Source organism: Sparus aurata, chromosome 3, assembly GCF_900880675.1.
Source record: "Sparus aurata chromosome 3, fSpaAur1.1, whole genome shotgun sequence".
NCBI classification, from domain to species: domain Eukaryota; kingdom Metazoa; phylum Chordata; class Actinopteri; order Spariformes; family Sparidae; genus Sparus; species Sparus aurata.
The window spans coordinates 6,943,856-6,968,121 of record NC_044189.1 but is presented as its reverse complement, the minus strand read 5'-3'; the positions used below and the strand labels follow the sequence as shown (position 1 = coordinate 6,968,121).

General features: G+C 42.7%; 1 protein-coding gene across 1 annotated transcript in view; it reads left to right on the top strand.

Moving 5' to 3' along the window:
* Positions 1 to 2,335: 2,335 nt before the first annotated feature.
* Positions 2,336 to 24,266, top strand: part of rnf19b (ring finger protein 19B) — a 36,864-nt gene continuing 14,933 nt past the window's right edge. Inside the window, exons 1-2 of the mRNA XM_030412411.1 lie at positions 2,336 to 2,603; positions 17,509 to 18,800. Coding sequence (XP_030268271.1) covers positions 18,139 to 18,800 — 662 coding nt within the window. The 5' untranslated portion in view covers positions 2,336 to 2,603; positions 17,509 to 18,138. The remainder of the gene's footprint in view (positions 2,604 to 17,508; positions 18,801 to 24,266) is intronic.

The window sequence follows — 24,266 nt, the reverse complement described above, 5'->3', positions numbered from 1 at the left end:
GATGCTAACTGTTGTGGCCATTAGCTTGTTAGCTCATTTAGCCTGGGCTCTGGGGTAATCTTGTTGTTTTCACTGCCAACATGGGAGCTTTGGATGGGGATAGGCTGGGCTAGCTGGTTAGCATGCTAACTCCAGTAAATACTGTCTTTTGGACATATTGCGTCTTTTTAAAATTAGCGGTCTTGGCTAAATAATATCGACTTTACCTTTTTAAAGTTTTGTTATCAAACAATTAGGAACATACAAAACGTAAAATATGTATCATAGAGGATATACACTACTAAAATTAGTTGATATTAGATATTTTAGAGTTTCAGTATTCTATAAAATATCTGCATTTTTGTGAGTGTTTTGTGAATGTTTTTGGTCCCCAGAATTTGATATATATGCACCCATATCCCAATATCTAACTAATATGAGTAATGTATACATGTAGTACAAAAAAGAGCATAGATGAGGAAAAATGAAATAAAATGTAAATATATAACTAAGGATTGAGAAAATCTCCTACACACAAGGCAGTGAAAATAAGAAAAGGGTGGCGTAAATACATCAAAGAGCCAAAATAAGAACTTTAAATTAAAATGAGACAAGAAATGTCCACATCTATCTTTATTACAATCTTGCAAATTATTTCCTTCCTGTGATGAGAAATAACAGTTTTAAATCATTTATAAACCAGTCAGTGGAGGGCCTAGAAAGTGAATATAACATTAGCCCATACTCAAAATTATATGAAAGAGACAAATTAGTTCAGATTATCAACACAGAGAAGAATGTGAGTGATGTCAAAGGATGTAAGTGATCACCAAGTTACAGATGTTATCATCTGTTGTCAAGCTGCAGTTTGTTTATTTAACAGCAAAAACCAAACACTGTGTTTCGTTTCCTTCTGTCTCTTTCCAGCACACACATTTGGTTTCACAGCTTACTCTTTGTTTTATTGAAAGAAGATTTTACAAAGAATTGAGGTGAACCAACACAGACAAAAATAAAGGAAGAGCAAAAGTTACATAAGGACATCAAACGAGGAGAGTGCAAATGCAAATGTACAGAACATAAGAAGAATGAAGTAAGGAGACAGATGGATGGGTTCATACTGTGTATAGATTAATATAGACATTTACATTTTTTGTTATTAACTAAAGTGATTTAAGTGATGAGTTTAGTCCTGAAAGAAAAAGTGGAACATTTGGGGAGCCATTTGTCGAATTTCTGTTGGACAATAAACAATTTTACATCTTGGCAACATCTGGATGAGATGACTGAGAGGTGTTGGGATAATTAAAGGGTGAGAGACTGTTTCTATACTTTGTTTACAAGATACAAGACACATCAACATGTGTAAACGTAGCAACAAGACAGTTAATAGGGTGGGCTATCATATTCCAAAATCAGGTTTAGAGCCGTACTTTGGTTATCTTATAGGAGATTATGTGTTAAGAGAAAGAAGATATTTGTTGAAAATCGTGTTGCCAGCCTGCAGAAAGGCTTTTACAAAGAGATGTTGTAAATCAGAACCACCAACACAAGAAACAAATCATGAAATATACGAGATTGAACAGTTAACTGATGAGCGCTCGAGAGGAACAGTGTCGAGAGAAATGGGAAAAAAGGTCAGTGTTTACAAATTAGTGACTTAAGACTTAAGGATTGATGCACAGAAAACATATATGACTTTAAATGAAAATCAATAAAAATAAGGTTAATATGGAATATTTCATGTAAAAATGTAAATGCACTTCCTTGTTTCAAAATAAAGGTATAAGCCAGTTTAGATCTGTTTCCTGCAGGATCAGTTTTACTTTTCCTTTAAAAGGTAAATATGTTAATGTTATTAATATGTTTTTATAATTGTATTAATATGTTTAATATAATGTAATTGACAAGTTTAATATAATGTTATCAATATGTTAATATAATGTTATTGACATGTTTAATATAATGTAATTGACAAGTTTAATATAATGTTATAAATATGTTAATATAATGTTATTGACATGTTTAATATAATGTTATTAATATGTTTAATATAATGTTGTTGACATGTTTAATATAATGTAATTGACACGTTTAATATAATGTTATTACTATGTTAATATAATTGTATTCATATGTTTAATATAATGTTATTGACATGTTTAATATAATGTTATTGACATGTTTCATATAATGTTATTGACATGTTTACTATAATGTTATTAATATGTTTGTTGCTAAGCTGCACTTCTCTGCCTTTTACAGTCAAAGCTAAATAAACGTCCCGAGGGGGGAGGTGACGCCACGGGGTGGGGTTTCCGTATTGTGTACGGAGTGACGTCACCGACCGGGGCTTTCCTGCTTGACGTCAGAGGGCAGCGGCGGCGGAGCGGCGGTCAGAGGAGCGGAGCGAGCTGCGGAGATTACACGGGAGTTTCAGCGCTGCGTTGCCGGGGCGCAGGAAGACGAGAGGCCCGCTGACAGCTGCCCGGAGAACCCCCGAAAGGAGAAGACCGAGGCCGGGGACGGAGGGACTGTTTCTACCGACTGTTTAACGATTAAAAGACAGGCAGAGAGAGGAGCCGTCGCATCGCTCCTGTCGAAGAAATCCAGTCCTGAGCAGGGTGAGTGCTGTGTGAGCTGTGTGACTGAGGTGTCATGGATTTAATAGGCTCTACTCCTTCTGTAGACAACATAGGTACAAGGGACTTTGGCCTTTTCCAACAAGAAAACCCTTAAATTCTTATTTCTCTGCGTGGTTTGTAATGACAGCCACATTTTCTGTAAGAGGAGGGTCATTTCAGCCCCCAAAACCAGCCAAAAAAATAAAAAATAATCTTATAAAACACAAGCTAGGAGGCTGTTAGAGGACCTGGTAAGAGAGGATCTACATGTCAGGGTCCAGCCTCAGAGCTGCTGCATGTCTGGACATAACCATTAAAGTACCCCCACCACAAAAAACCAAAATGTCTTCAGCCAGTCATTGTCCAAGTCATTCAGGATGTCTGAGAGTTAAAAAAAAAAAAAATCCTTCCCTTTAAAATTCACATTCCTCCGCCACTCCCTGGTCAGTGTTCTGGGCAGAGGACGTGCTGCATTCTCATGTGAAGTAGGCAGAAAATAAACATGAAGACAGCCAGACATGTAGATGTGAGGACAGAGGGGATTTATGATAAAGACTGCTGTCAAGAGGACGTGTCAGGAAAAGGTTATAAATCCTCTTCGCAGGAATATTAAATGAACATTTTGTGGTTTTATTGTGCTCCGGCTCAGATTTTTATGGTCATACTTTCACAGGATGGAAAAGGTGTGGTGGGATTTTCCAGCCTGGTAATGCTTTGGTTGCCTTTCATGAAGAGACGTCCGGCAAAATATGGCTTTTATGTGATAAACTGAGGCTGAAACATAAACTTAAAATATGTAATATTGGTAACTTTTAACATTAGAGGATAGCTAATTTAAACTAACTTAAGATAAACATCATCCTAACCTGGTGAGGTTGAAGTTAGTCTGTCAAACTGTGATTAAATACCAGTTAAAGAGTCGTAATTGGCTCAATTTTCATGAGGTTATAATGAGATTTGCCTTGTGTCAGTGCGTCCACGTTCATATTGTCTGTCGATGTTTAGCAGCGTGTCTGAAGTGGGTGGATTTGTTCAGATTTCTCAGATGACAGGTGTGTAATTATCTTCAGCTTTTCACCTCATTGTGAGGCAGAAGTGAGGCGAACAGCTCCAGCAGATAGTCATTATTCACATTTGTTTTGCATGGACATGAGCCGCACAGATGTAGTTGTGTAACTTATAAAAAAAAAAAAAAAAAAGTGTTTGTCTCAACGTTAATCACAGAAGCATGAAATGTTTTGTTACAAATGAAAGTGACAAAGATGGATCAGTAGATCAGTAGATCGGTTTAACCAGGTCAGTATTGATGACATACATTCCTAAAAATAAAGACACTGCTCTAATAATCTTTAACACTGAATATCTTTATCGACACCTTGTTTCTATTTTGGCCGAACAAACTGAATAAACAAGCTGACTTTGAAGGGCAACACAAATTCATACTGTTTTACTTTGTTTACATGCGGCGGACCCTGCCACCTTTCTAGTTCCTATCTTAGCTACCAGCTTGTTGATTCAGGTATGGTGAAAATAAATATTTCTGAATTTGTATATTTACCTCTTTGATATTACGAACGTCAAAATTCTGCATAGTGCCCCTTTATAAATCTGTTACACAGAATCAGTTCCAGCAAAGAACATAATGCCGGTCGATGTGGAACTGCAGCTGTTTTGCTCTAAATCATGAGGTTATTTATTAATAAACTTCATATTCAGGAACATATGTGCTTTATGTTGTATTTCAGAACATATCAGAGCCACAACTAATGATTATTTATTACTGTCGATTGATCTGTGTATTCTTTTTTCGATTATTCGCCGAGTTTTTTGGTTTGTAAAATATTAGAAAGTGGTGGAAAATGGCTCCTGAAGCCCAAGATGACGTCGTCAAATGTCTGGTTTTGTCCACCAGACAGAGATATTCACTCTGCTGTCACAGAGGAGGAAAGAGACCAGAACATATTCACATTCAAGAAGCAGGAATTAGGAGAGTTTATACCTTTTTTTCTTCAAAAAAGTATTCAAATCGATTACTAGGTCATCAAAATTGATATCCCGACTGATATATGTGTTGATTTCTTCACAAATAGTCTGATATGTGCAGATAAGAAACTATTCCACTTCCAATCCACATTTCACAGCTGTTGAATAACCACATTTAGTGATATATTGTGTGTGTCTGCCAATAAATCAATATCAGAAATGTTTAGTTTGTCATATCAATATCTGCCCCAAAAATCCAGTATCATTTTATAGTTTATCAATAACTGATTATTGGAATAATTGTTGCCTGTCTGTAACATGTTATCTTGTCGGATGTTGATTCCAACCAGACTTCATTGAGAAAACAACCTGTTTTAAGACATCTGACCGGTCAGATGTGCTGGAGCATTACCTCATCCAGAGGAGGTCCGAGTTCCCGTGTCATGATGTAGTTCAGGTTACAGACAATTGCTGGGAATTACACGCTCAGTTGTCGCATGTACTGCGTCCGTGCTTTGTGCTGCTGTTTCCTCTTTGAAACCTGAGTCCACTCTTACAGCGTGCTAGTGTTACTGCTGCTCACGTCCTCTCTGTGCAGGCCTCAGTGTGTGTGTGAGGGGGTGTTATGTTTGTGTGTGTGTGTGTGAAGAGGTGGTGTAAAGGGGCTCGGAGGTTTGCTCTTTGCGACTGTAACGCCTGCAGTCCTCACATTAAACATTCAACAACTCAGCAGTATGGCTCCCGAACGCTTCTCTAATTATAGCAGCTGATTCTCTCTACCTCCACCTTCCCGTGCATCGCTCTGGACTGTCCATGTACTTCATTTTTAAGTGTGTGTGTGTGTGTGTAGGAGAGAGAGTGATGTGTTAATGAGAGTCAGTGGGAAAGAGGAAAATGGTCAAATTCTCCGTTTGTGTGTCCATCTGCCTCACTTTGCATCTATTTCTAAAAAAAAATCTAATGTTCAGGTTTCTCTGTATACAAAGATACACAGATGATCTTGGTTAACTATGAAACTAGCATTTTAGAAATTGTTATATCTCGTCACGAGTTGTTGGGTATCAAACCATAATAGATTGTTAAGTATCAACCGAAACTAGAGCTGAACGCTATGAGTCAGTTAAATGATTTATTAGTGGACGGGGAATTTCTTTGGCAGCTATTTTGACAACGAACAATCATTCAAGTCAATTTCTAAGAAAAAGCAGAAACATTTTATCGGTTACAGCTTTGCGATTGCGTGATATTTTCCACTTTTAAAATATGTTGGGGTTTTCGGGTTGTCATTCCAACAAAACAGGCAATGTGAAGAAGGAAAGTTTGGAGTTTGAGCTGAAACGAACAAAAAACTCTGACGTAGTTGTTTCGAGTTGTGTGAAGACTGAGTGGAGGGCGGTGGATATGGCATCTCCTGTGGGTCTGTTGGTTCTGAATGCGTACTGGTGAGGGTCCAGGGCTGAGTGAATTAATGTGAAACAGTGCAGTTATTGTAGAATGAAGGTTGTTACACTGGCACAAAAGGGGGAATAAATACGAACAAGAACGAAGTAAAGAAGAACGGAAAAAATGTGCTATTTTTTTAAGTATTGGCCTCGATTTTGTAATCGGCACATCCTTTGCTAACATAAAGACGCAGACACGGATCCTCCTTTGATTTACATGACATATATTAACTTATTTGCTAATAGCAACCGATAGCAAGGCTGAAAAGTAGTTTGACATTGCAGATACATTTAGCAGGAACTTTTACAGATATTGTTTCCTGGTTGGGGCAAAACAGAAAATATCTAACAGCCGGATTTTCGTTACATTCAAAACACCACCCAGCCCGGCTTATCATATGGTTCACAGCAGCACACGAGTATTCACAAATATGATTCAGTCTTTTGCAAAATGGCTGATTTTCTTAGATTATCTTTGTTATTGTAATTGTATCCTTGACTGTGAGTTGAAGATCAGTTTCACTCGGTGACAATCCCGATCGAGAGATGGATGGATTCAACGCCGCTAGTTTCAACAGCAGTGGCTGCCATGTCATCAAAGTGGTGTTATGGAAATTAGCCAACTGTGAAGTGCATTTCCACTGAAACAGGGTGTGTAAACATCAGCACATATCAGATCATCTTCCCACGCACACATGCTTTGAATCTTTCATCCAAGTCAAATTTATTTGGCTTTCACTTTAGGGAGTTGAGAGAAGCCCAAATGTTGCGGTAAAGCGTTTTACCAGATGTTTGGAGGGTTTTTCGCGTGTGTGTGTGCGTGTGAGCATGATTCCAGGGAAGAGCAGGCCGACACGTCCGGTTGTCAGGCTGGTTTTTCCACAGAAAGAACTGCTTCCATTATCGGTGATATCACTCCATCAGCTCGCCCGCTCACACACAGTCAAATAACACAGTCTCTGCAGGGTTTAATGTGGGTGGCCCTGCTGTTCTGAAAGTGTTTTCTTGTCGATGTGTGAAATATTGACAGTAAACATCAAGTACTTCGTGTCCTGTGTGACAGCGGCTTCGGTTCTAAATAGAGTGCCACTGTTTTCGCTCAGCTGTGCCGTCAGGGTCCATCGAAGCAGTTTACGGGAAGTGTTGATGCTCTCATCACCAGAAACCATTGATGAAAGTGAAACAGCTCCTCGTGACAGTCCACACTGGCTTCACATCAACAGAAACCATCATTTAGTGCCTGAAAGACAGATCTGTTTGCTCCAACAGGTGAGGCTGATGACACTACAAGTATTGCAATCTCGCCGACTTCCCTTCAGCATCATCGGACTGCAGTCGGGCTGAGCCGGCCTCAGGTGTCCATGCAAATGCTCGTGGGTTGCAGAAGGGAGGGCGCCGCCCTTTTCTGAATAATTAATTTTAAAAATATCCCACATTTATGTTTTTTTGATGAAAGCAGCTGGGTGGGATGACGCTGCAGTGAGGTCACGCAGCGCACCGTGAATAATTTGTAAAGACAGAGGTTGGCAAACCGTCCTTTCTGCTCTCATGTGTCATGATAACCCAGTTAATCAGTTGGGATATCTAATCTGCGTGACTCAGCCGGTCCCTCTGCTCGATGGACGTAGCCTTGACTGGTGTGTGTGTGTGTGTGTGTGTGTGTCGCTGTATTTCTTCTACGAGGACCAAATGTTCCCATAAAGATACAGTGAGGACATTTTGCTTGACCTCTCGTCTTTAAAAGGAGCATTTAGCCGCTAATAATGATGATGTGCAGTCGGTGCCGGAGATGTGTGCGGACCATAAAAGCTACCTCAGGGACGGACGATGCCTGACAACTGAACAACGGCTACTTTACTGCTGTTGGGCGAGTGCAGCTGAAACAACAAAATGCCATCATAACTTTGCTCTTTAGTTTTCATTAGCCGCACCTGCCACGAGGATGTAGAGCCCTCTGTAGCCACAGTATATGTAGCCTCTAAACATGAACCATTTTCCACCATTTCCTACTGAAGTATGAATATAATGTCCACTGCTTCTACGTCACGTTGGCCTCCTTCTCAGAGCTTTGACGCTTCAGCTGAAGGAGCATATTCAGACATTTTACACTTTGAGATCTGGATTGTGCCGCAGGAGTGATGTTAAAAGTTTCTCCAGACATTTTGATCTTTACATCCTGAAACTTCTCTTATCGTAAAATTAATTGGAGTCAAGCCTGGGTGTGGGAGCAGAAACGAACTAAAACACATTTTCGTCACTCACCTTTCTGCGTCAGTCTCCAAACTGCCTAAATTCCAGATAAATTACGGAAGCAAGTTACTCCTGACTGTAATTTGGCTAATCTGGGATGTTGTGAACACAGCTTTTTACTACCATATGTGTATCAACTGGCTCTTGTGTTTGGTGATTTGAACAGAATGGAAGTCCTCATCTCCTCCTTGTTATACACAGTGACTCAGTGACTTCCTGTGTGTACTCTGATGAGATAAGGTACTCTATGTTTAACTGTAACTCCAAATTTTCAATAATTTGGGGGGCCTTATTTGGCTCATGTGAGGGGGCAGGGTGTCTAAATAGACACACACACTTTTAATATTGCTGCTTTAACAGTAACAAACAAAGTACTTCTTCTATTACCGCTATAAGCTTTTATTCTCCTTAATTTCAATTTTATTGATTGAGACATTTTTACAGCTAGTGAGGATTTTACTGCCCAGTGCCTATTAGCTGATGGCCTCTAATTAGCTCTCCCCCCCTTAAACACACAAACACACATCATGCATCATTAGCCCCTGGTTGACTCGGAGACCACCTGTTCTGTCCAGAGACGGTCGGCCCCCGGCTCTCAGATTAGCGAGGTTTTAGTCAGTATCACTACAAACAGTCGTGGGCCGGAGCCCGGCTCTCTGTGGACCTGTCTGTTCACGTTTAAACAATGTCATCCGTCAGTTTAGACGACAGGCTTTTAGCTGTTGCTCTTATCCACAGTGATAAGATGCTCTTGAACACTGAGCTCAACAACAGGATAATCAGTTTAGTGAAACATGAGAAAGGGAAATGTTTAGAGTATTGGTTTTTGTTTTGCGATAGAGCAGCGGGTAAAGTTTTTTTTTGTTATCCGCGTACTTCTGTTAAAGTTATCTGAGAGTCAAGAGGCTCCTGTACGTGTTTGTCGAGGCTTGTATTCTTTTCTATGCTCGGTTTGCTGCGGTGGTTTCGTTTTGATATGATCATTATTGAAGTGTTTGTTTCAAATATGTGAGGGTGCAGCTGCATATTTGGACACCAGTTTGGGTGTAACGGCCACATTTTTTGGTTCGCTGGATACTGTACTGAGTAGTTTGTCGCAAGCATGTGAAGCAGGGAGGAGTGGAACGTTCAGAGGCAGAGAGGCCTGACAATCTTCCAGGGAATCAGCAAAGACATTAATCAGCAGAGTAGTTCTGAGGAAATACGTCATGGCATTAAATAAATAATGTGTTGTGTAAGTACTGCACTTACATTCAGCACTTCTCGTTCACTTTATTTCACTAAATGAATACTGTTCTTTTCATATCTCTTCTGTTACTTGGCCGCTAGACAGTGGCTGCAAGTTACAAAACACGATTTGATAATAAACTCAAATGGCACTCAGTAGGGCGCATACCTCCGCCAAGGCCCAATGGTCCCCTTTAATTCAATCGATAGCCCCGTGTTCAAGAATCTAAATTTAATTGTACTCACTCATAGAGTCCAGGCACCTAAATATGCCTGTTTTTTTTTGTTTTTTTTCACCAAGATCCATCATTATTTCCTGAGAAATTACCCCAAATGCTGAGAAATGCCCAATCTTGATATGGGAAAGAAGTAGAGAAAAAAGAAATTCCTGGATTCGTCCCAAAAGTCCACACCAAAAGTTAATAGGGTCTATTTTTGAATGTGAACCATGCTCCATCCAGGTTTCATGGAAATCGGGTCAGTAGTTTTTGTGTAATCCTGCAGAATAACCAACAAACGAATGGACACGGATGAAAAGATGACCCCCTTGGAGGATTTGAATAAGATATATTATTATTTTAAACTAACCAATCGCACAAGAGCCAGCTTATAAACACTCGTGGTTTGTTTTGTTTTTTTCTCTGAGTAATATTCACACAACTGACAATGAAATTTACTGTAAATTAATTAGTTTATTGAACAATTAAAGCTGCTATGAGGAACCTCATTTTGTGTTGATTCTGGCGGCCCCTGTGGTCAAAAGTGGTAAAAGCACCGCCGCCCTCTGGTCAACATCTTGATCCAGCTGCATTTGTTTTGGAAGCAGATGGAAGAAAGACTTTTCAGAAAGACAAAGACTTTTCTTTGTCAACACAGCTGTCGGCACTCAGCAATAAAAATGATAGTTTTACTTTCTTATTCATTGAATCCTGATAGGTCTGAGTCCGACCCAGCAGGCGATAGGATTAAGTAGAATATTATGTAGAAACAGCCAATCTTCTTGCTGATGGTCTTGTTTATTGATGTTGGTATCGGTATCAAACTGTTTCATAACCAGTCAACAGTTCCTTATAGTACAATAAAGTAATGTTCTGCCAACACCTTGGAAGTAATTTAAACAAGTTCTATTTGTACTAGAGTACTTTAACAGTGTGGTTTACAGTGTGTGTGTACTGTAATGTGAATCCTGTGCAGACGCGTCGAGGCAGTAAATCATCTTGTTGCATAACAGCAATCAGCTCTGAGAGCAGCACACCTGTAGCACACTGTCATTACCCTGAATCCCAGGTACAGTGTGTGTGTGTGTGTGTGTGTGTGTGTGTGTGTGTGTGTGTCTATGGACAACAGACGCTCTCACAAGCTGAATCAGGTCTTGTTTATGTTATTTGAGTCTAAATGGCTTCCTTGGTTTTTAGGATTTGCATACGTTGCTTTGTTAAATTGTTTTGGTGGACACTTGACACTCTTTGCTGGTTTCTTTTAACCTTTTGATTATTTGTGCAGTCTAAAAATGTCACAGAGCCCTAGATGATGTCTCATGATTGGTTGTTTTGCCCAAACAAGAGCCTAAAAACCAAAGATATTCAGCTTACAACGATATAAATCAACAGATCCTCACATTTGAGAAGCTGGAAAGTGACTACATTTGAGTACGTTTTGATATGCAGTTGATCTTATAATGATCAACTCAATTTAGCTGCGGTTCGTTCTCATACTGTAATGTACTGTACTGCATGTGTGTGTGCTGCCAGTCGCAGCATGTTGGTCGGCCCTGCAGGGAGAGACTTGAGGATCCCAAAGTGCTGAGGCACAGATTCACCGTCTGAAACAGAACAGTGTGTCTGAGAACAGATTACCTCCAGACACACTCAGCTCTCTCTCTCTGTCTCTCTCTCTCTGTCTCTCTATCTCTGTCTCTCTCTGTCTCTCTCTCTGTCTCTCTCTGTCTCTATCTCTGTCTCTCTCTGTCTCTCTCTCTGTCTCTCTCTGTCTCTCTCTGTCTCTCTGTCTCTCTCTCTCTCTCTCTGTCTCTCTCTCTGTCTCTCTCTGTCTCTCTCTCTGTCTCTCTCTCTGTCTCTCTCTGTCTCTCTCTCTGTCTCTCTCTGTCTCTCTCTCTCTGTCTCTCTCTGTCTCTCTCTGTCTCTCTCTCTCTGTCTCTCTCTGTCTCTCTCTGTCTCTCATTGTGAACCCAGAATCGGGCTGTAAGGTTTCATTATGGCCGTTTTAGGACACTGAGCGTTACAGTTTTAACGTCCCATAAAGACACCAGATTAAAAGCTCCACTGGTGCCTTTGGAGGCTGCAGCGTTTATTACACCACCAAATACAAAAGTGTTGGACTGGACAACATACTTGTGTTTTTTTTGCTTTTCTGGGAACCTTCAAAGAAGTGAGACCAAAATATAAAGTTGCTCTTGAATGTGTAAAGGTTAGAGGAGAAACAGGGACTGGGCAATATATTGATATAGCATCGTATATATCATTTTGATTTTAGACACTCTTATATCAAATGTTTCTTTATGTTGCAACTTTACCTCTGTTCACATTTTCTTTTTCTCTCTCGTCACAACACTGTGCTTATACTCTCCTTAGATTTCAGTGCAAAAACCACCTGGTCAGGGTTAGAAAAACATTGTAGTTTGGCTTATTTTACCTGTTTCGGTCACGATGGTGATGGTTCGGTGTATTAGTCGCCACAAAATCTGCTGGAGATGTCCCCACGTCTCCTTGAAAAAAAGCGCTTATCCCCAGGTGTCGTTACAAATGTCCACCAGTGAGACTCGAGGTTGGCTGTTTGGCAGCCTCGCTGGGTGTTAATGCTGACAAAAGTCCTGCTGTGTCTTGCGTTGTTAAAGAAAGTAAGAAAATAGCATCCTGGATCGTCCCCTCAACGTTTAACATTTAGATCTGATGGTGCAGGAAATGCAGGAAATCAGTTGATGGGTGCAAATAAATAAGAATTATAGTAAGTATTAAAAATTCCTGACACAGATGGCAAGAATCAAACAGCAGCAGCCGTCTTTGTCCTGAGAGGCAGATCTGAGATCTGCTGCTACAACACCACATAATCTGTGCATCATGGGAATCACGGTACGACAGTAGCTGCTGTGAAGCCTTCAGTCAACATTTTAATCTTGATCTTTGTTAGCTGAGAAGTTCGTTTACAAACCACAACGCACGCACACACACACACACACACACACACACACACACAAGAACATGTTCATGAACATCAGTTGATTTGAGCATTTTGTCAGAAGAGACAACAGAACCTTTGATTTAGAAAACAGAGAGGAGGGAAGGATTTAAGCAGTGATGGAAGGTTGAGTGTGTGTGTGTGTGTGTGTGTGTGTGTGTGTGTGTGTGTGTGTGTGTGAGAGAGAGAAAGAGGGAGAGAGAGAGAGAGAGCAGAATTGAGCAGCAGTGGAGTAGGAGGACGAGTGTGGAACAAAGTGTGTGTGAGCATGTTGATTATACATCAAGTCCAGATTGTGAAGTTCTCAGGCTGTTCAGACCGATCTGCCAAATGACGGCATGATTACAGCGCGCACACACACACACACACACACACACACACGCACACACACACACACATGCACACACACACGCACCATGTGAATCTCTTCAGAGAACCAGTCAAATCTCCTGACTCTTATCTAACGACTGGGATGCTGATATAATTCCCATAAATCATGTTGACTAAATGAGTTGTTTGATCAGCTTTTGTTGCATCGTGTATGTGAACAGCGAGCGTGGCATCGAGGCTCATCGAGTGATGTCATCAAATGTACTCTGTCTGCGCCGACACGTCGACATGTCCAACATCCAACCGAGATGAAGCCGAAAGAAAAACACACTCGTTTCATGCTCGAGTGCATCGCATTCAAGTATGAACACCTGAATATGCCGTGTTTACGTACCCTCAGACTTCAGACATCTAGGAGATGTTAATCAAACTGAAACGGGATATCAGAATCCAGTCTTCAAAGAGAAATGTGAGGAACAAGTGAGCAGATAAAGACCTGATACCAGATGAAGAAACTCGTCTTTCTCATCTTTTTGTTTCATGTCGACTCCTTGGGGAAGCAGGAAATGTTAATCAGCACTGGAGAACCTCACCTCCACGGCATTCCTAAAAAACAAACAAAAGCAGGTTGTGGAGGAGTGTGTGTGTGTGTGTGTGTGTGTGTGTGTGTGTGTGTGTGTGTGTTGTTATCAAAGATATCTGTGTGTGACTCAAAGGTGTTTCTTCATCAGGGGGTTTTCGTGAAGTGACATCACAGAACTGACACGCGATCAAAGGTTCACTGGTTTGATTCCAGTATCAGGAGCACTGATCACTGGGCTCTAATGGGAATCCTGTGGTGGAGGAGGATGAAAGACATGCACACATGCGCGCGCACGCACACACACACACACACACACACACGCACACACACACACTACTGTTCATGTTTGTAACATAGAAGCAAAATCAAAAAGCATCAAGCACTCGGGGCCTTATCAAAAATACACATACAGAGGCTGCCATCTGTGAAATCGTGTGTGTGTGTGTGCGCGTGTGTGTGTGTGTGTGCGTGTGTGTGTGAGTGTGAGTGTGTGTGTGTGAGACGCTCGGGGTGCAGCAGAGGAGAGGGCTATTACAAACTCAGCCGGTGGGAGTTTATATTTAGGAACTGCAGGCTTTCTACACTCTTACACACATTTAAGCGAAAGACCCAGTTTGACCCTGAGAAGATGGCGAGTGATTGCTGCCATGGCAACTGTAAATGGATGTCTGTGTGTGTGTGTGCGTGTGTGTGTGTCTGTGTGTTGTGTACAGTGTGCAGTTGTGTGGGAAAAATAAAATGCACATAAAAGGCCTCAGCAGTTCCTCTGTGTAACAGTGGAAATCCTCCTCTTTTATTGACTTCACCTCGGCTCTGAAGTGTTTTTCCTTCCTCTTCCCGCAGCCGATTCGCGCTGTGATGTAGGGTTATCAATACCTCACATCTGCTGGACGGCCCGGATATCAAACATGAGAGCGAGATGACTTTAGTGTTTACTTTCTGGTGAAAGTGTCGGACATGTGTTCTCCGTCTTCAGGGTGAATCATCGCAGTAAGTGTGTCATAATGAGCTGTGTAGATGACTACAAACAAGTCAAAACACCAAATAACACATGAATGAACATTAAAGCTCCCTGAACTGACCACAGAAGACTCCAGCTCAGCCTGAGGCCTCTCTGTCTGCCTGCACCTCAGCAGTGATTGGTCAGCTAATCTGTCAAACACCCGAACACACTCGGGTCACAGTCTCCTGAATGGTCTGACGTTTGCTGGGTCAGTGCTACCCGGTGCGCGCGTGTGTGTCTGCGTGAACTAGCATAATCAGATTTGTGAGCACTAAGTCAGTCAGAGAGGCCACTCGGTTATTTGCTGGTCAGAGGGAGAAAACCAGGAAACCTCTGCACTGCTGTGAGATCCTCGAGTCTTTTTAAATTAAGTTTAGTCCTGATTCATTGAACGCAACATCACTGACAACATCCCTCTCAGACACGTCTCCTCAGTGTGTTTTCAAGGAGTTTTCAACCAGTTAAGCAGCAGCCTATCCTCAGTGTGTGTGTTTGTGTTACAGTGATAAGTTATTATGTCATGTAATGTTTTGCCGTTACCACCGGGTCGCTGTTCAGAGCGATATCAATGTTCAAACTCCTGTCAGTATATGGACTATACATGTCGTTCAGTTCATTTAACAGAAAACACGAGACCTGAGGGATAATTCATTCAGATTTGCAGCATGGTCAGCAAAAGAGACGGGGGGGAAAAGTGTTGACTCCCGACCTTTTGAAGTTGACATAAGATCCTAATTTGTGTCCATTCCTTGTCAATTTATATTCCTTTAACCCGCCACGGTCCACCAATCTAAAGAGCCGAAAAGGGTTTTTCGTTAAATTAATTCAAGCCGTGTCCTGTCAAGTCCATCGCTCAGTGTCTGACAACAAAACTTAACTTCTTCCGACAGGGAGGCGTGTTTTTTCTGTTCTTCCTGCCCGGTGGTGTTGGGTGTGTTTGTTTTCGTTGTGTTGCTGCCAGAACATGAAAGTGTCCACACCTTGTTCTGTTTAAAGTTTTCACCCCAGAACAACCCCTGGAGTGTTGCGAGTGCTCCCACTTTGGATGTCGACTCGGCTGATTTCTAAACACAGCTGGGTGCAGAACAGAAGAAAAGTTATGATCAACAATCAGCTTTGAATCCGGGCCGCGCAGTTAATCGCAAAAAGTGCCATACCCAAAATGCAAGAAGGTAAAATGTGTCACAAAACAGTGTTTCAATGAAATGTTGTAGCACTGCAGAGATGCTGCGGCCTACAGAGCTTCTTCTCGACATGTTTGTTTGGCAGAGACCAGGAAGTGCCACATCATCTTGATTTTATTAGTTCTTCGATGACAATAAAAACTGTATGTATGTAAAATTGAATCATCCAAAATCATCATGAATTAAAACGCAATCGCAGCTTTTTGACCATATCATGCAGCCGTACTGTGAATGAAAGTAAAATGTTGTATATTCAGTAGAGATCGGGTTGATCTGAGGCAATAGTAGCCAAAGAATGTTACCCTCTTCCATTTTATGGCATTTCAAAGGAGCTTTTTCTAATTTGAGATTCAGTATCTTGCTCAAGGCCACTTTGATGTGCAGTCGAGGATCTGGGGAATTGAACCAGCCACCTTCCAAAGACTGGAAACTAAAGTCAAAAGTAAAATGATCAATAACTTGGTGAAAATAACCCAAAAGTCGTCCATTGCTCTGCACAGACAGATATATTTGTAAAGTAACTCAATACTCTCAAATCGTAGTAACTAGTGATATGAAATACGGAATTAAAACGTAAAATGTGACTTAACAACACGTAAGAGCGTTTAGTGTCTCTCCTCAACAGAGCCAACACAGCCGGTAATTGTAACGGGGCCACAGGATGTAATTATTATGCGTACGTGTGAGTGTGTACGTATCACTCTCCACTGTGTGTGTGTGTGTGTGTGTGTGTGTGTGTGTGTGAGAGAGAGAGAGAGCATACATAATTATCACTTTTCACATGTGTTTGTTCATTCATGTGCATGTGAAGCTGGTGATTTTCAGCTTGTGTGTGTGCACTTACAGGTGGTAGTGTGTCTCTTTATGAGCATGTATGTGTGTGTTTTCACATCTGTTCATGTGTGTGCGTGTGTGTGATTGTGTGTGTGTGTGTGTGTGTGTGTGTGCTCGTGTTCTTTTTCAGGCTCGAACGTGTCATTTAATGAGTGTGTGTTTTCACATCTGCTTTCATTATGACCATTTTTGGATGAAGTGTCGTGAGTGTATATCTGCATATCTATATATATATAGAATACAACGTGTGTGTGTGTGTGTGTGTGTGTGTGTGTGTGTGTGTGTGTGTGTGTGAGAGAGAGTGTTTACTTGTGTATGCATTTATCAGTATGTGCCCTGTGTGTGTGTGTGTGTGTGTGTGTGTGTGTGTGTGTGTGTGTACATAAGTGCCAGAGTCACAGAGTGGGTCGCTGTTTGCCTCGCTCGCAGTGAGCGTCACCATGGCAACGGCACTAGCAGCTCAGTGTGAAGTGGAGGAAGAGCTTGCGGTGCTCAGCGTGATGGAGAGAACGAGGGAGAGAGAGAGAGAGAGAGAGACTGGTTTCACATGAATATATGATTGGTCCGACTGGTTGATGATGTCATGTGTTTAAGTGTCGGTTTGACGGGTGACTCCTCATGACATGTAGCAGCGCTTTTTAACCGTTTAACTCACGGTTAATTAACACACACACACAAACATATATTTGAGTATGAATCCGTCTATTTAAATGTAATTAGCACATTGAGACGATCAGTTCAGGGTCAGAAGAGTTAATGAAGGAGAGCAGAGAGAGAAAGAGAGAGAGAGCGAGCGAGCAGAGGGAGGAAGAGAGGTGTGTGTCATACTGAGCATGCTCTTTGTGCTAACTTCCTGCTCTCTCCTTCCTGACAGAAAAAGACCGTTCAGAGACACCGGCGCTCAGCGAGAACGAGAGGAAGACGAGCCGAGGAGAGGCTCTGAAAGCAGCTGAAGAGAACCAGAGCCGAACTGAGGAATTACAACAGCATTCAGACTGAACTCTACCCGGAGGATTTTTCTGTTTCCTTCTTTTTTTTACACGCCTTTATTTTTAAGGAGAGTCATTTATTGGAACTGACATTAGCCTTTGCGTATGACAGTCGGAATCACAGTAATGTTTGACCTCGATCTCTGCCTGGCACATGAAAGACTAGGTAGTTTTTCTTCTCTGTGAACCTTTTGACCACGGAGTTTTAGAAAACTCCAGCAAGCGGAGGGGAATTTTTTTTTCACTCTGAACTTGCATAATCTCTTTCATTTTCAGTTGTCTCTCTGTTATCGCCCTCTGATAGCTCTCTGTTGCACATAAAAGGAAGAAAAGGATTGACTCAAGGTACTGTAACAGGAACTTCAATAGCATTTGCATTCCAGTTTGGCTTCACAGGGGGACAGATCCTCCCTTGTGTGTGCGACAGTGTGTTTGTGTAGCTGAGTGTCCCTCTGCGGTACATTAACTTGTGTCAGGGGACAATAACTGGCCCTGTGTGTGTCTCTTCTGGGAAAATGGGATCAGAAAAGGACTCAGAGTCACCTCACTCCTCGGTGAGTGGCGTTCCCAACCCTAAGTGCCGTGCGGCGGGCAAACGCCAGGGCCGCATCTCCTTCCACAGCCTCTTCCACAGCAAGCGGGGCTCTCGGAGCACCAGAGGCCCCAAGGCTGGAGCGGCCACCCCTTTATCCCATCTCCACCACACACAGCAACAGCTTCTCCCATCTGCCTTGAGCTCAGCGCCCGCCGCTGCAGCTGCTACGCCCACAACGACCACCACCACAGCCGCCACGACCCCCCAGGATGCTGCCTCCAGCACCCCGTCAAAGCCACTGTCCTCCAGCCAGCCGTCCCTGGGTGGAGCCCCCTCCTCCGGGGAGGGCAACCTCCTGGAGTGCCCCCTGTGCCTGGTGCGCCAGCCCCCTGAGCAGCTCCCTGAGCTGCTGGGGTGCAGCCACCGCTCCTGCCTCTGCTGCCTGCGGCAGTACCTCCGCATCGAGATCACAGAGAGTCGAGTCCAGCTGAGCTGCCCCGAGTGTGCCGAGAGACTGGCCCCGCAACAGGTGGCAGACATCTTGGATGACGCGGCCCTTCTGGACAAGTATGAGGAGTTCCTGCTGCGGAGGTGCCTCGCCTCCGATCCAGACTGCCGATGGTGCCCAGCGCCTGACTGCGGGTAAGAAACTATCGATGATGTTTACAGCTCTGACCTTAATGCTTTCTCTGTTATTTAAAGCTTCTACTGCTGCTGTTATTGTTGATCTTCGTGAAGCTGACTTTACTTGTTTGCCGTACAACCAGACTACAGAGCAGCGTCTTTCCTCAGGCTGACTCCTCAAATCATCCTCAGCGCTCTGCCATAAAAATTGTTTTAATGAATGTTTTATCCAACCTGTATAAGTTAGAATGCGGCCCATTGACAGGTGTCCAATATAACTATGATAACTAACTAGACATAGATTATCTTCTTCCTGATGTCTTGTTTACTCAAGTAGGTCATATAGAGACAGAGACTGTTTCATAACCATCCAGAGGCTCCTTACAGTCCGCTTAAAGTCAGGGTCTGTGATTTAATCCTCAAGATCTCATCTGTGCTCCTGTCATGGTTTCTTTGTCTGCATATTTCTGTTTGTATGATATTACCTGGTAGTCTATTTACACTGATGACCCTGCAGTAAATAGCAGACTTATTTTCCCCCAGTCTTCATTGTCAGACTACAAATGATATTTATATGCAATCAATTCTTTTTTTAAGTGATCTTCAAATTGGGTTGTTGCAGCAGTGTAATAAAAAGTTGCAGTCATCTTTAAAAAAAAAAAAAAAAACAGGGAAAAGCAACAAGTCTTTATATGTGCTGAGCTCGAACAAGCTAATGTTTGATTTGTCAGGCTGAGATGTCGGTCTGTTAATAGATTCATCGATTGATCTGTTTCAGCAATCAGAGGGGAATTTTTGGAGTTGGAACTGCGGTTTGTGGCGTACATAATGAATGTTAGAGAGGTTATAGTTGGCATTTAGGGTGTTTGTCTGAGCTCATCTGTGCCAGTTTCCGCCCTCCATCCTCCTGTGAGTGTGAGATTATCAAGTTATCTGATAGGAGATTAAGCACACAGAGAGCCTCGGAGCACTCAGTGTGCCAGAACTCTGTAATGAACTCTTCTCTTTTTTTTTTTTTTTTTTTTTTGCCCTTCGGGGAATTGGTCTTGCGCAATTAATATAAACTATTAAAACGCTGCGAGAAACAGCGAGTAAACGAGATTGCGTGAGACAAGCCGCGACCGTGATCTACGACAGATGTTTGATACGACTCAGGAAGTGTTGCTCAAGTTTTTCTAAAATGTCTGATTAGGAACTTGCTGTTCATTAAGATCCGTTTGTCGAAGCCTAGAAAAAAAATTAATGAAGTTTGTGTCTCACTCTGATGTGTCACATCACTTGCTCAATTGCTGCTGGTTTATTTCCTCATTCTTTCTACCGTAATTGCCTTGATTTCACATGAACAGCGTTGCTTCAGACTGTGCCAGGGTTGCTCTGTCTTGTTTAGAGACACGACTGTTAGAGAGAGAGAACGAGGGAGCTGTGGGAAGTTGACTGTGAAACTGAAACTGGGTTAGCGGGCTGTAAAAGCTGGCCCTGTGGTCGGAGGGGGGGGTCAGATGGGCTTTTGGAGGTAGAGCTGCTCTCGTTAGGGTTTCTGGAACAAATGAGAGGCGTTAGTTTCATCTCAGAAAGCAGGAGTGATTCACTGTGTTTGTGTTTTCTGTGTGTGTGTGTGTGTGTGTGTGGGAAGCAGGAACGCAGATATTTGGTGATATTTTTCTGCTGCGGTTTTGTTTTGTTGTACCGGTGTTGTCGCGGGGGAAGGCCGGAGCGTCTGTGTGGTATCTTTGCAGAAACCTGTAAATTCTGTCTGCATTTCTTTTTCTCTCCGTGGCTGTGTGTCATACCTGTTGGTGCCGACTTCTGTGTGTGTGTGTGGGGAGGGGGGCAAGACTGGCTGCAGGAAATGTAGGTTATGTTAGCTGACGTCATGGTGTGTGTTTGGGGCGCGGGGAACACAGAGTTTTTTATTTGTCCCTCCGTGGCAGCGAACACAACACACAGCTGTTCAGTAGCCGACTGTTATTCTGCAACCTGAGCCTGTCCAGACACTTTACGGCCGACTGGGGCACCGCTAACTGCGCTTTGAGGCTGCGGCAGCACTCGCTCCCTCACTTTCCACAACAAACCCCCCAGACGCTACGTCACGCCCAGGTTACCCACAAAAGTTCAGGAGGTAACACGAGGGCTCCGAGCAGCAAAATCCCCCGCTGCGCCCTCGAGTTTTGTAGTTCAGTAGGCAAAGCTCTAACCTGGCCACCGCAAAACGGAGAGATCTTTGACTTTACACCCCGATCTCTGAGGTGGCAGAGGTGATTTTTTCTGAGGTCTGACATACATTGAGGGGCATTCAGCGGGTCGTAGGCTGTGAAATGTGGTTATGGGGGAGCCTCAAGGTGTGACTGCTGTGACTAATAGCTTACAGTGGTTAAATACTCACCAGTGACTGTATCACCCACCTGAACAATCTAGCGTGACGTGACCTACAAACTGCACATCCCAGTCCTTTAAACAAAAAGGTAACTGTTAGCGATGTAAGATAAACACACACTAACGTTAGGTCGGCGTGTGTGGTTATTACACTTGTTGCAGTGACTGACGAACACCGTCTTGTGAAAGAGAGCGCTAAACCTCTGACCTCATTTTCCCTCCCCACCTGTATTCTGTTAGTTTACCATCCCCCGTGTGTTTAAGACTCGCCCTCTCTCTTTGTCAGCTTGTCTGTAAACCTGTAGCACAATCTGAATGATCGAAAATGTTAAAAAAAACACTATAAACAGAAGAGAACAGTAGACCGGGGATACTTTAGCTTCATTTTCGTGCATCGTCCATCTTTTTTGATACAGTCTGTTATACAAACTGACATTATGGAGTTGTTTCATTAATATAACTCTTCTCTACGCGTGTTACTGTTTAAAAAAAAGTCACATATAAACCTTTAAATGGTACAAAGTCTCACTGTAATCTGCTTAGTGTGGCTCGGATTTGAATATTTCCCGTGTAGAAATGGACATTTTTGACATTTTTGCCTTGTGATTTACATAACAGCCAGGGAAGATTCAGGTTTTTATAGTTTTTTCAGAGGAATACTGAACTTTCCCGTCTTCCTTTTTTCTTCAGTTTACGCTTGGTGTTTCACCGCCTGTGTTGTGTCAGAACCATGTGAGCACCCATTCCTGTTTTCTACAGTTCTCTGTTTTTGTAAGAGTCCGGCAGAATCTGAATCTTTGAGTTGGGAGGATTTTTCACTCCCAGTCAACCTCGAGAGGGAGACTGTGTATAATCACTGTTAAGACTATTGTTGTAGGTTTACATGTGTATGTGTCACTGCTTTCTGTGGACGGTGTGATCGAGCCGAGTACGGCCTCGCCAGCCCCCGCTGAAAAAGTAGGGATGGAACTGTGGATAAGTTTGGGGTAAAAGTTTAAGGGGGTTCATGTAGATTACAAAAGTTAAGAAGGTTTAAGTAAGTCAGTACAGTTTCAGATGAAAATAAACCAGAACCAAAGTGTGTGTCTGCATCAGCGGTATCATAAGAGGAGAGGTCGGCTGCTGACCTACATATTTACCCACTTGATCCAGTGTCTGACGCCAGCGGTGACTCACCACCTCTGTAAATCAGACGAGTTGACTAAGTCCATATTATTATTCAGCACAAACAGTCCAGGCCACAGAAACAGCTCTACACACACACACACACACACACACACACACACACACACCTGGCAGCTACAGCTTCAGGCTGTCGGTCACTGGGGACGTGGCTTCCAAAGAAACAGCGTAATAAGTGTGAATTTCTTCAGTATAACTGTGAATGGAGTGTTTATAGCTGAGAATGGACGTTTGTGTGTGTGTGTGTGTGTGTGTGTGTGTGTGTGTTGCGTATTTGCTCACTTGTGGGAAACGTATGTAAATGTGACCTGGTTTTATAATCTTATCTCATTCATATGACACTGACTGACGAGTGGGAGATAAATATAGATGCAGTTTAGATCCCATTCAAAATGCAATTCCCCTTTTTGAATCCGAGCTATAAAATTAATCCGGTGCGTAATGACTGAGAGGAACAGAAAGTTTTGTAATCAGTCCAGTAGATCGCTTCACTAAACATGCTTGTTTTTGATGCAGACGGGCTGAGAGTGTCGGGATTTTAACTCAGGACAGGAACTCGGGGTTTTTTTTTTTTGCCAAAGCCTTTCGGTTTTTCCGGCAATCACCAACTCGAAATAAACCCTTAATTTACCACGTTACATGTCGTTTCCCCCTGTAACTCTGTGAAGTAAGAGTTTTATTTCAACCAAATTGGAATTCGTTTTTTTTTGTAGTTGTAGAAAGTCGATCCAAGGTTTTCACTCGTTTCTATCGAGTTTTAACGAAGTGTGTGTTTACGATGATAAAATTACTGTTTCTGCGAATGGAGTCTGGTGACGTCACGATGGCGACGCGCAATCTGAGCCTGTCAGTGGCAAATTAAGGCACTTTTACGTGGACGTAATTTGATGATCGCAGTCGTGCTCAATGATCAAGTTGCAGTCGTCACAGCCTGTGCCGTGGCTGGACCGATTCCAAAACTTCTCGTACTTATTGAGGCCCAGACGGCACAAAATGACATCGAAGAGCAAGTGTGACGAAGGCTGACTGTTGCGTCGCCACACGTCACCTCACTACAACCGACGGCCAACTAGCTAGACTGCGTGAGAGGGAATAACTCTCCACACCACCAGGTAGCAGTATTGTGTATTCATCATTTACGAAAGGAAAACTGGAAGTCAGTGGATGAACAAACCGTTGTTACGATAAAAGAGAACACTTGCTGATGAAGCCTCCTCGAATCGAGAATATGTCTACTGAAAAGTTGCAAATGCTACTGGGAGAGAGGTGGAGGAGAAAAAATAAGGAGGAACAGCACTATGTGGTTGAAATCGTGTAGTGATCGGCTTAGCTGAACAGCCAGATGGATTTGTCTCACTGATTCCACACGATCGGTCAGCTGAGGAGTCACAGACAAGGGCCAGCTTGTGCCAGCAGTGCAGGATGCACAGCAACAACCAGAGCCACAGACGCTCACGGACGGTCTTTAATCATTTAGACACCAAAATATCTGAACATGGAGCGCTTAATTCCCCTTCAAGTGGCCAAAAAACGTCAGTTCAAGCTGACTAGAACTAAACCTTGAAATATGCGAACATGTAGACCTTGATGAGGAGCAGAGAAGCTCACTCGAAAACACAGTGAGCGTCGAATCCTTTTTGTCTGTGCAGAGGACACGAGACAAAGCAAACACTTCAGTCCTCCGTCTTTTGGTTTGAGCGCTTTTTCGCTGCAGAAGACGACAATGATCCACTTGAGTGTTTCTGACTAATCATCTTCACCACCACAACAACACCGCTGAGTGACAGCGAAGAGAAAGAAGCCGGCAGTCTGCGGCTCATTTTATAACAGAGGTCATTCTGAAAGGCTCTCTGAATATGAATATAACAACCCTTTAATTAATCATGGACGCTCGATCCTTGAAGCCCTTGTATTATTTACCTCAGTATT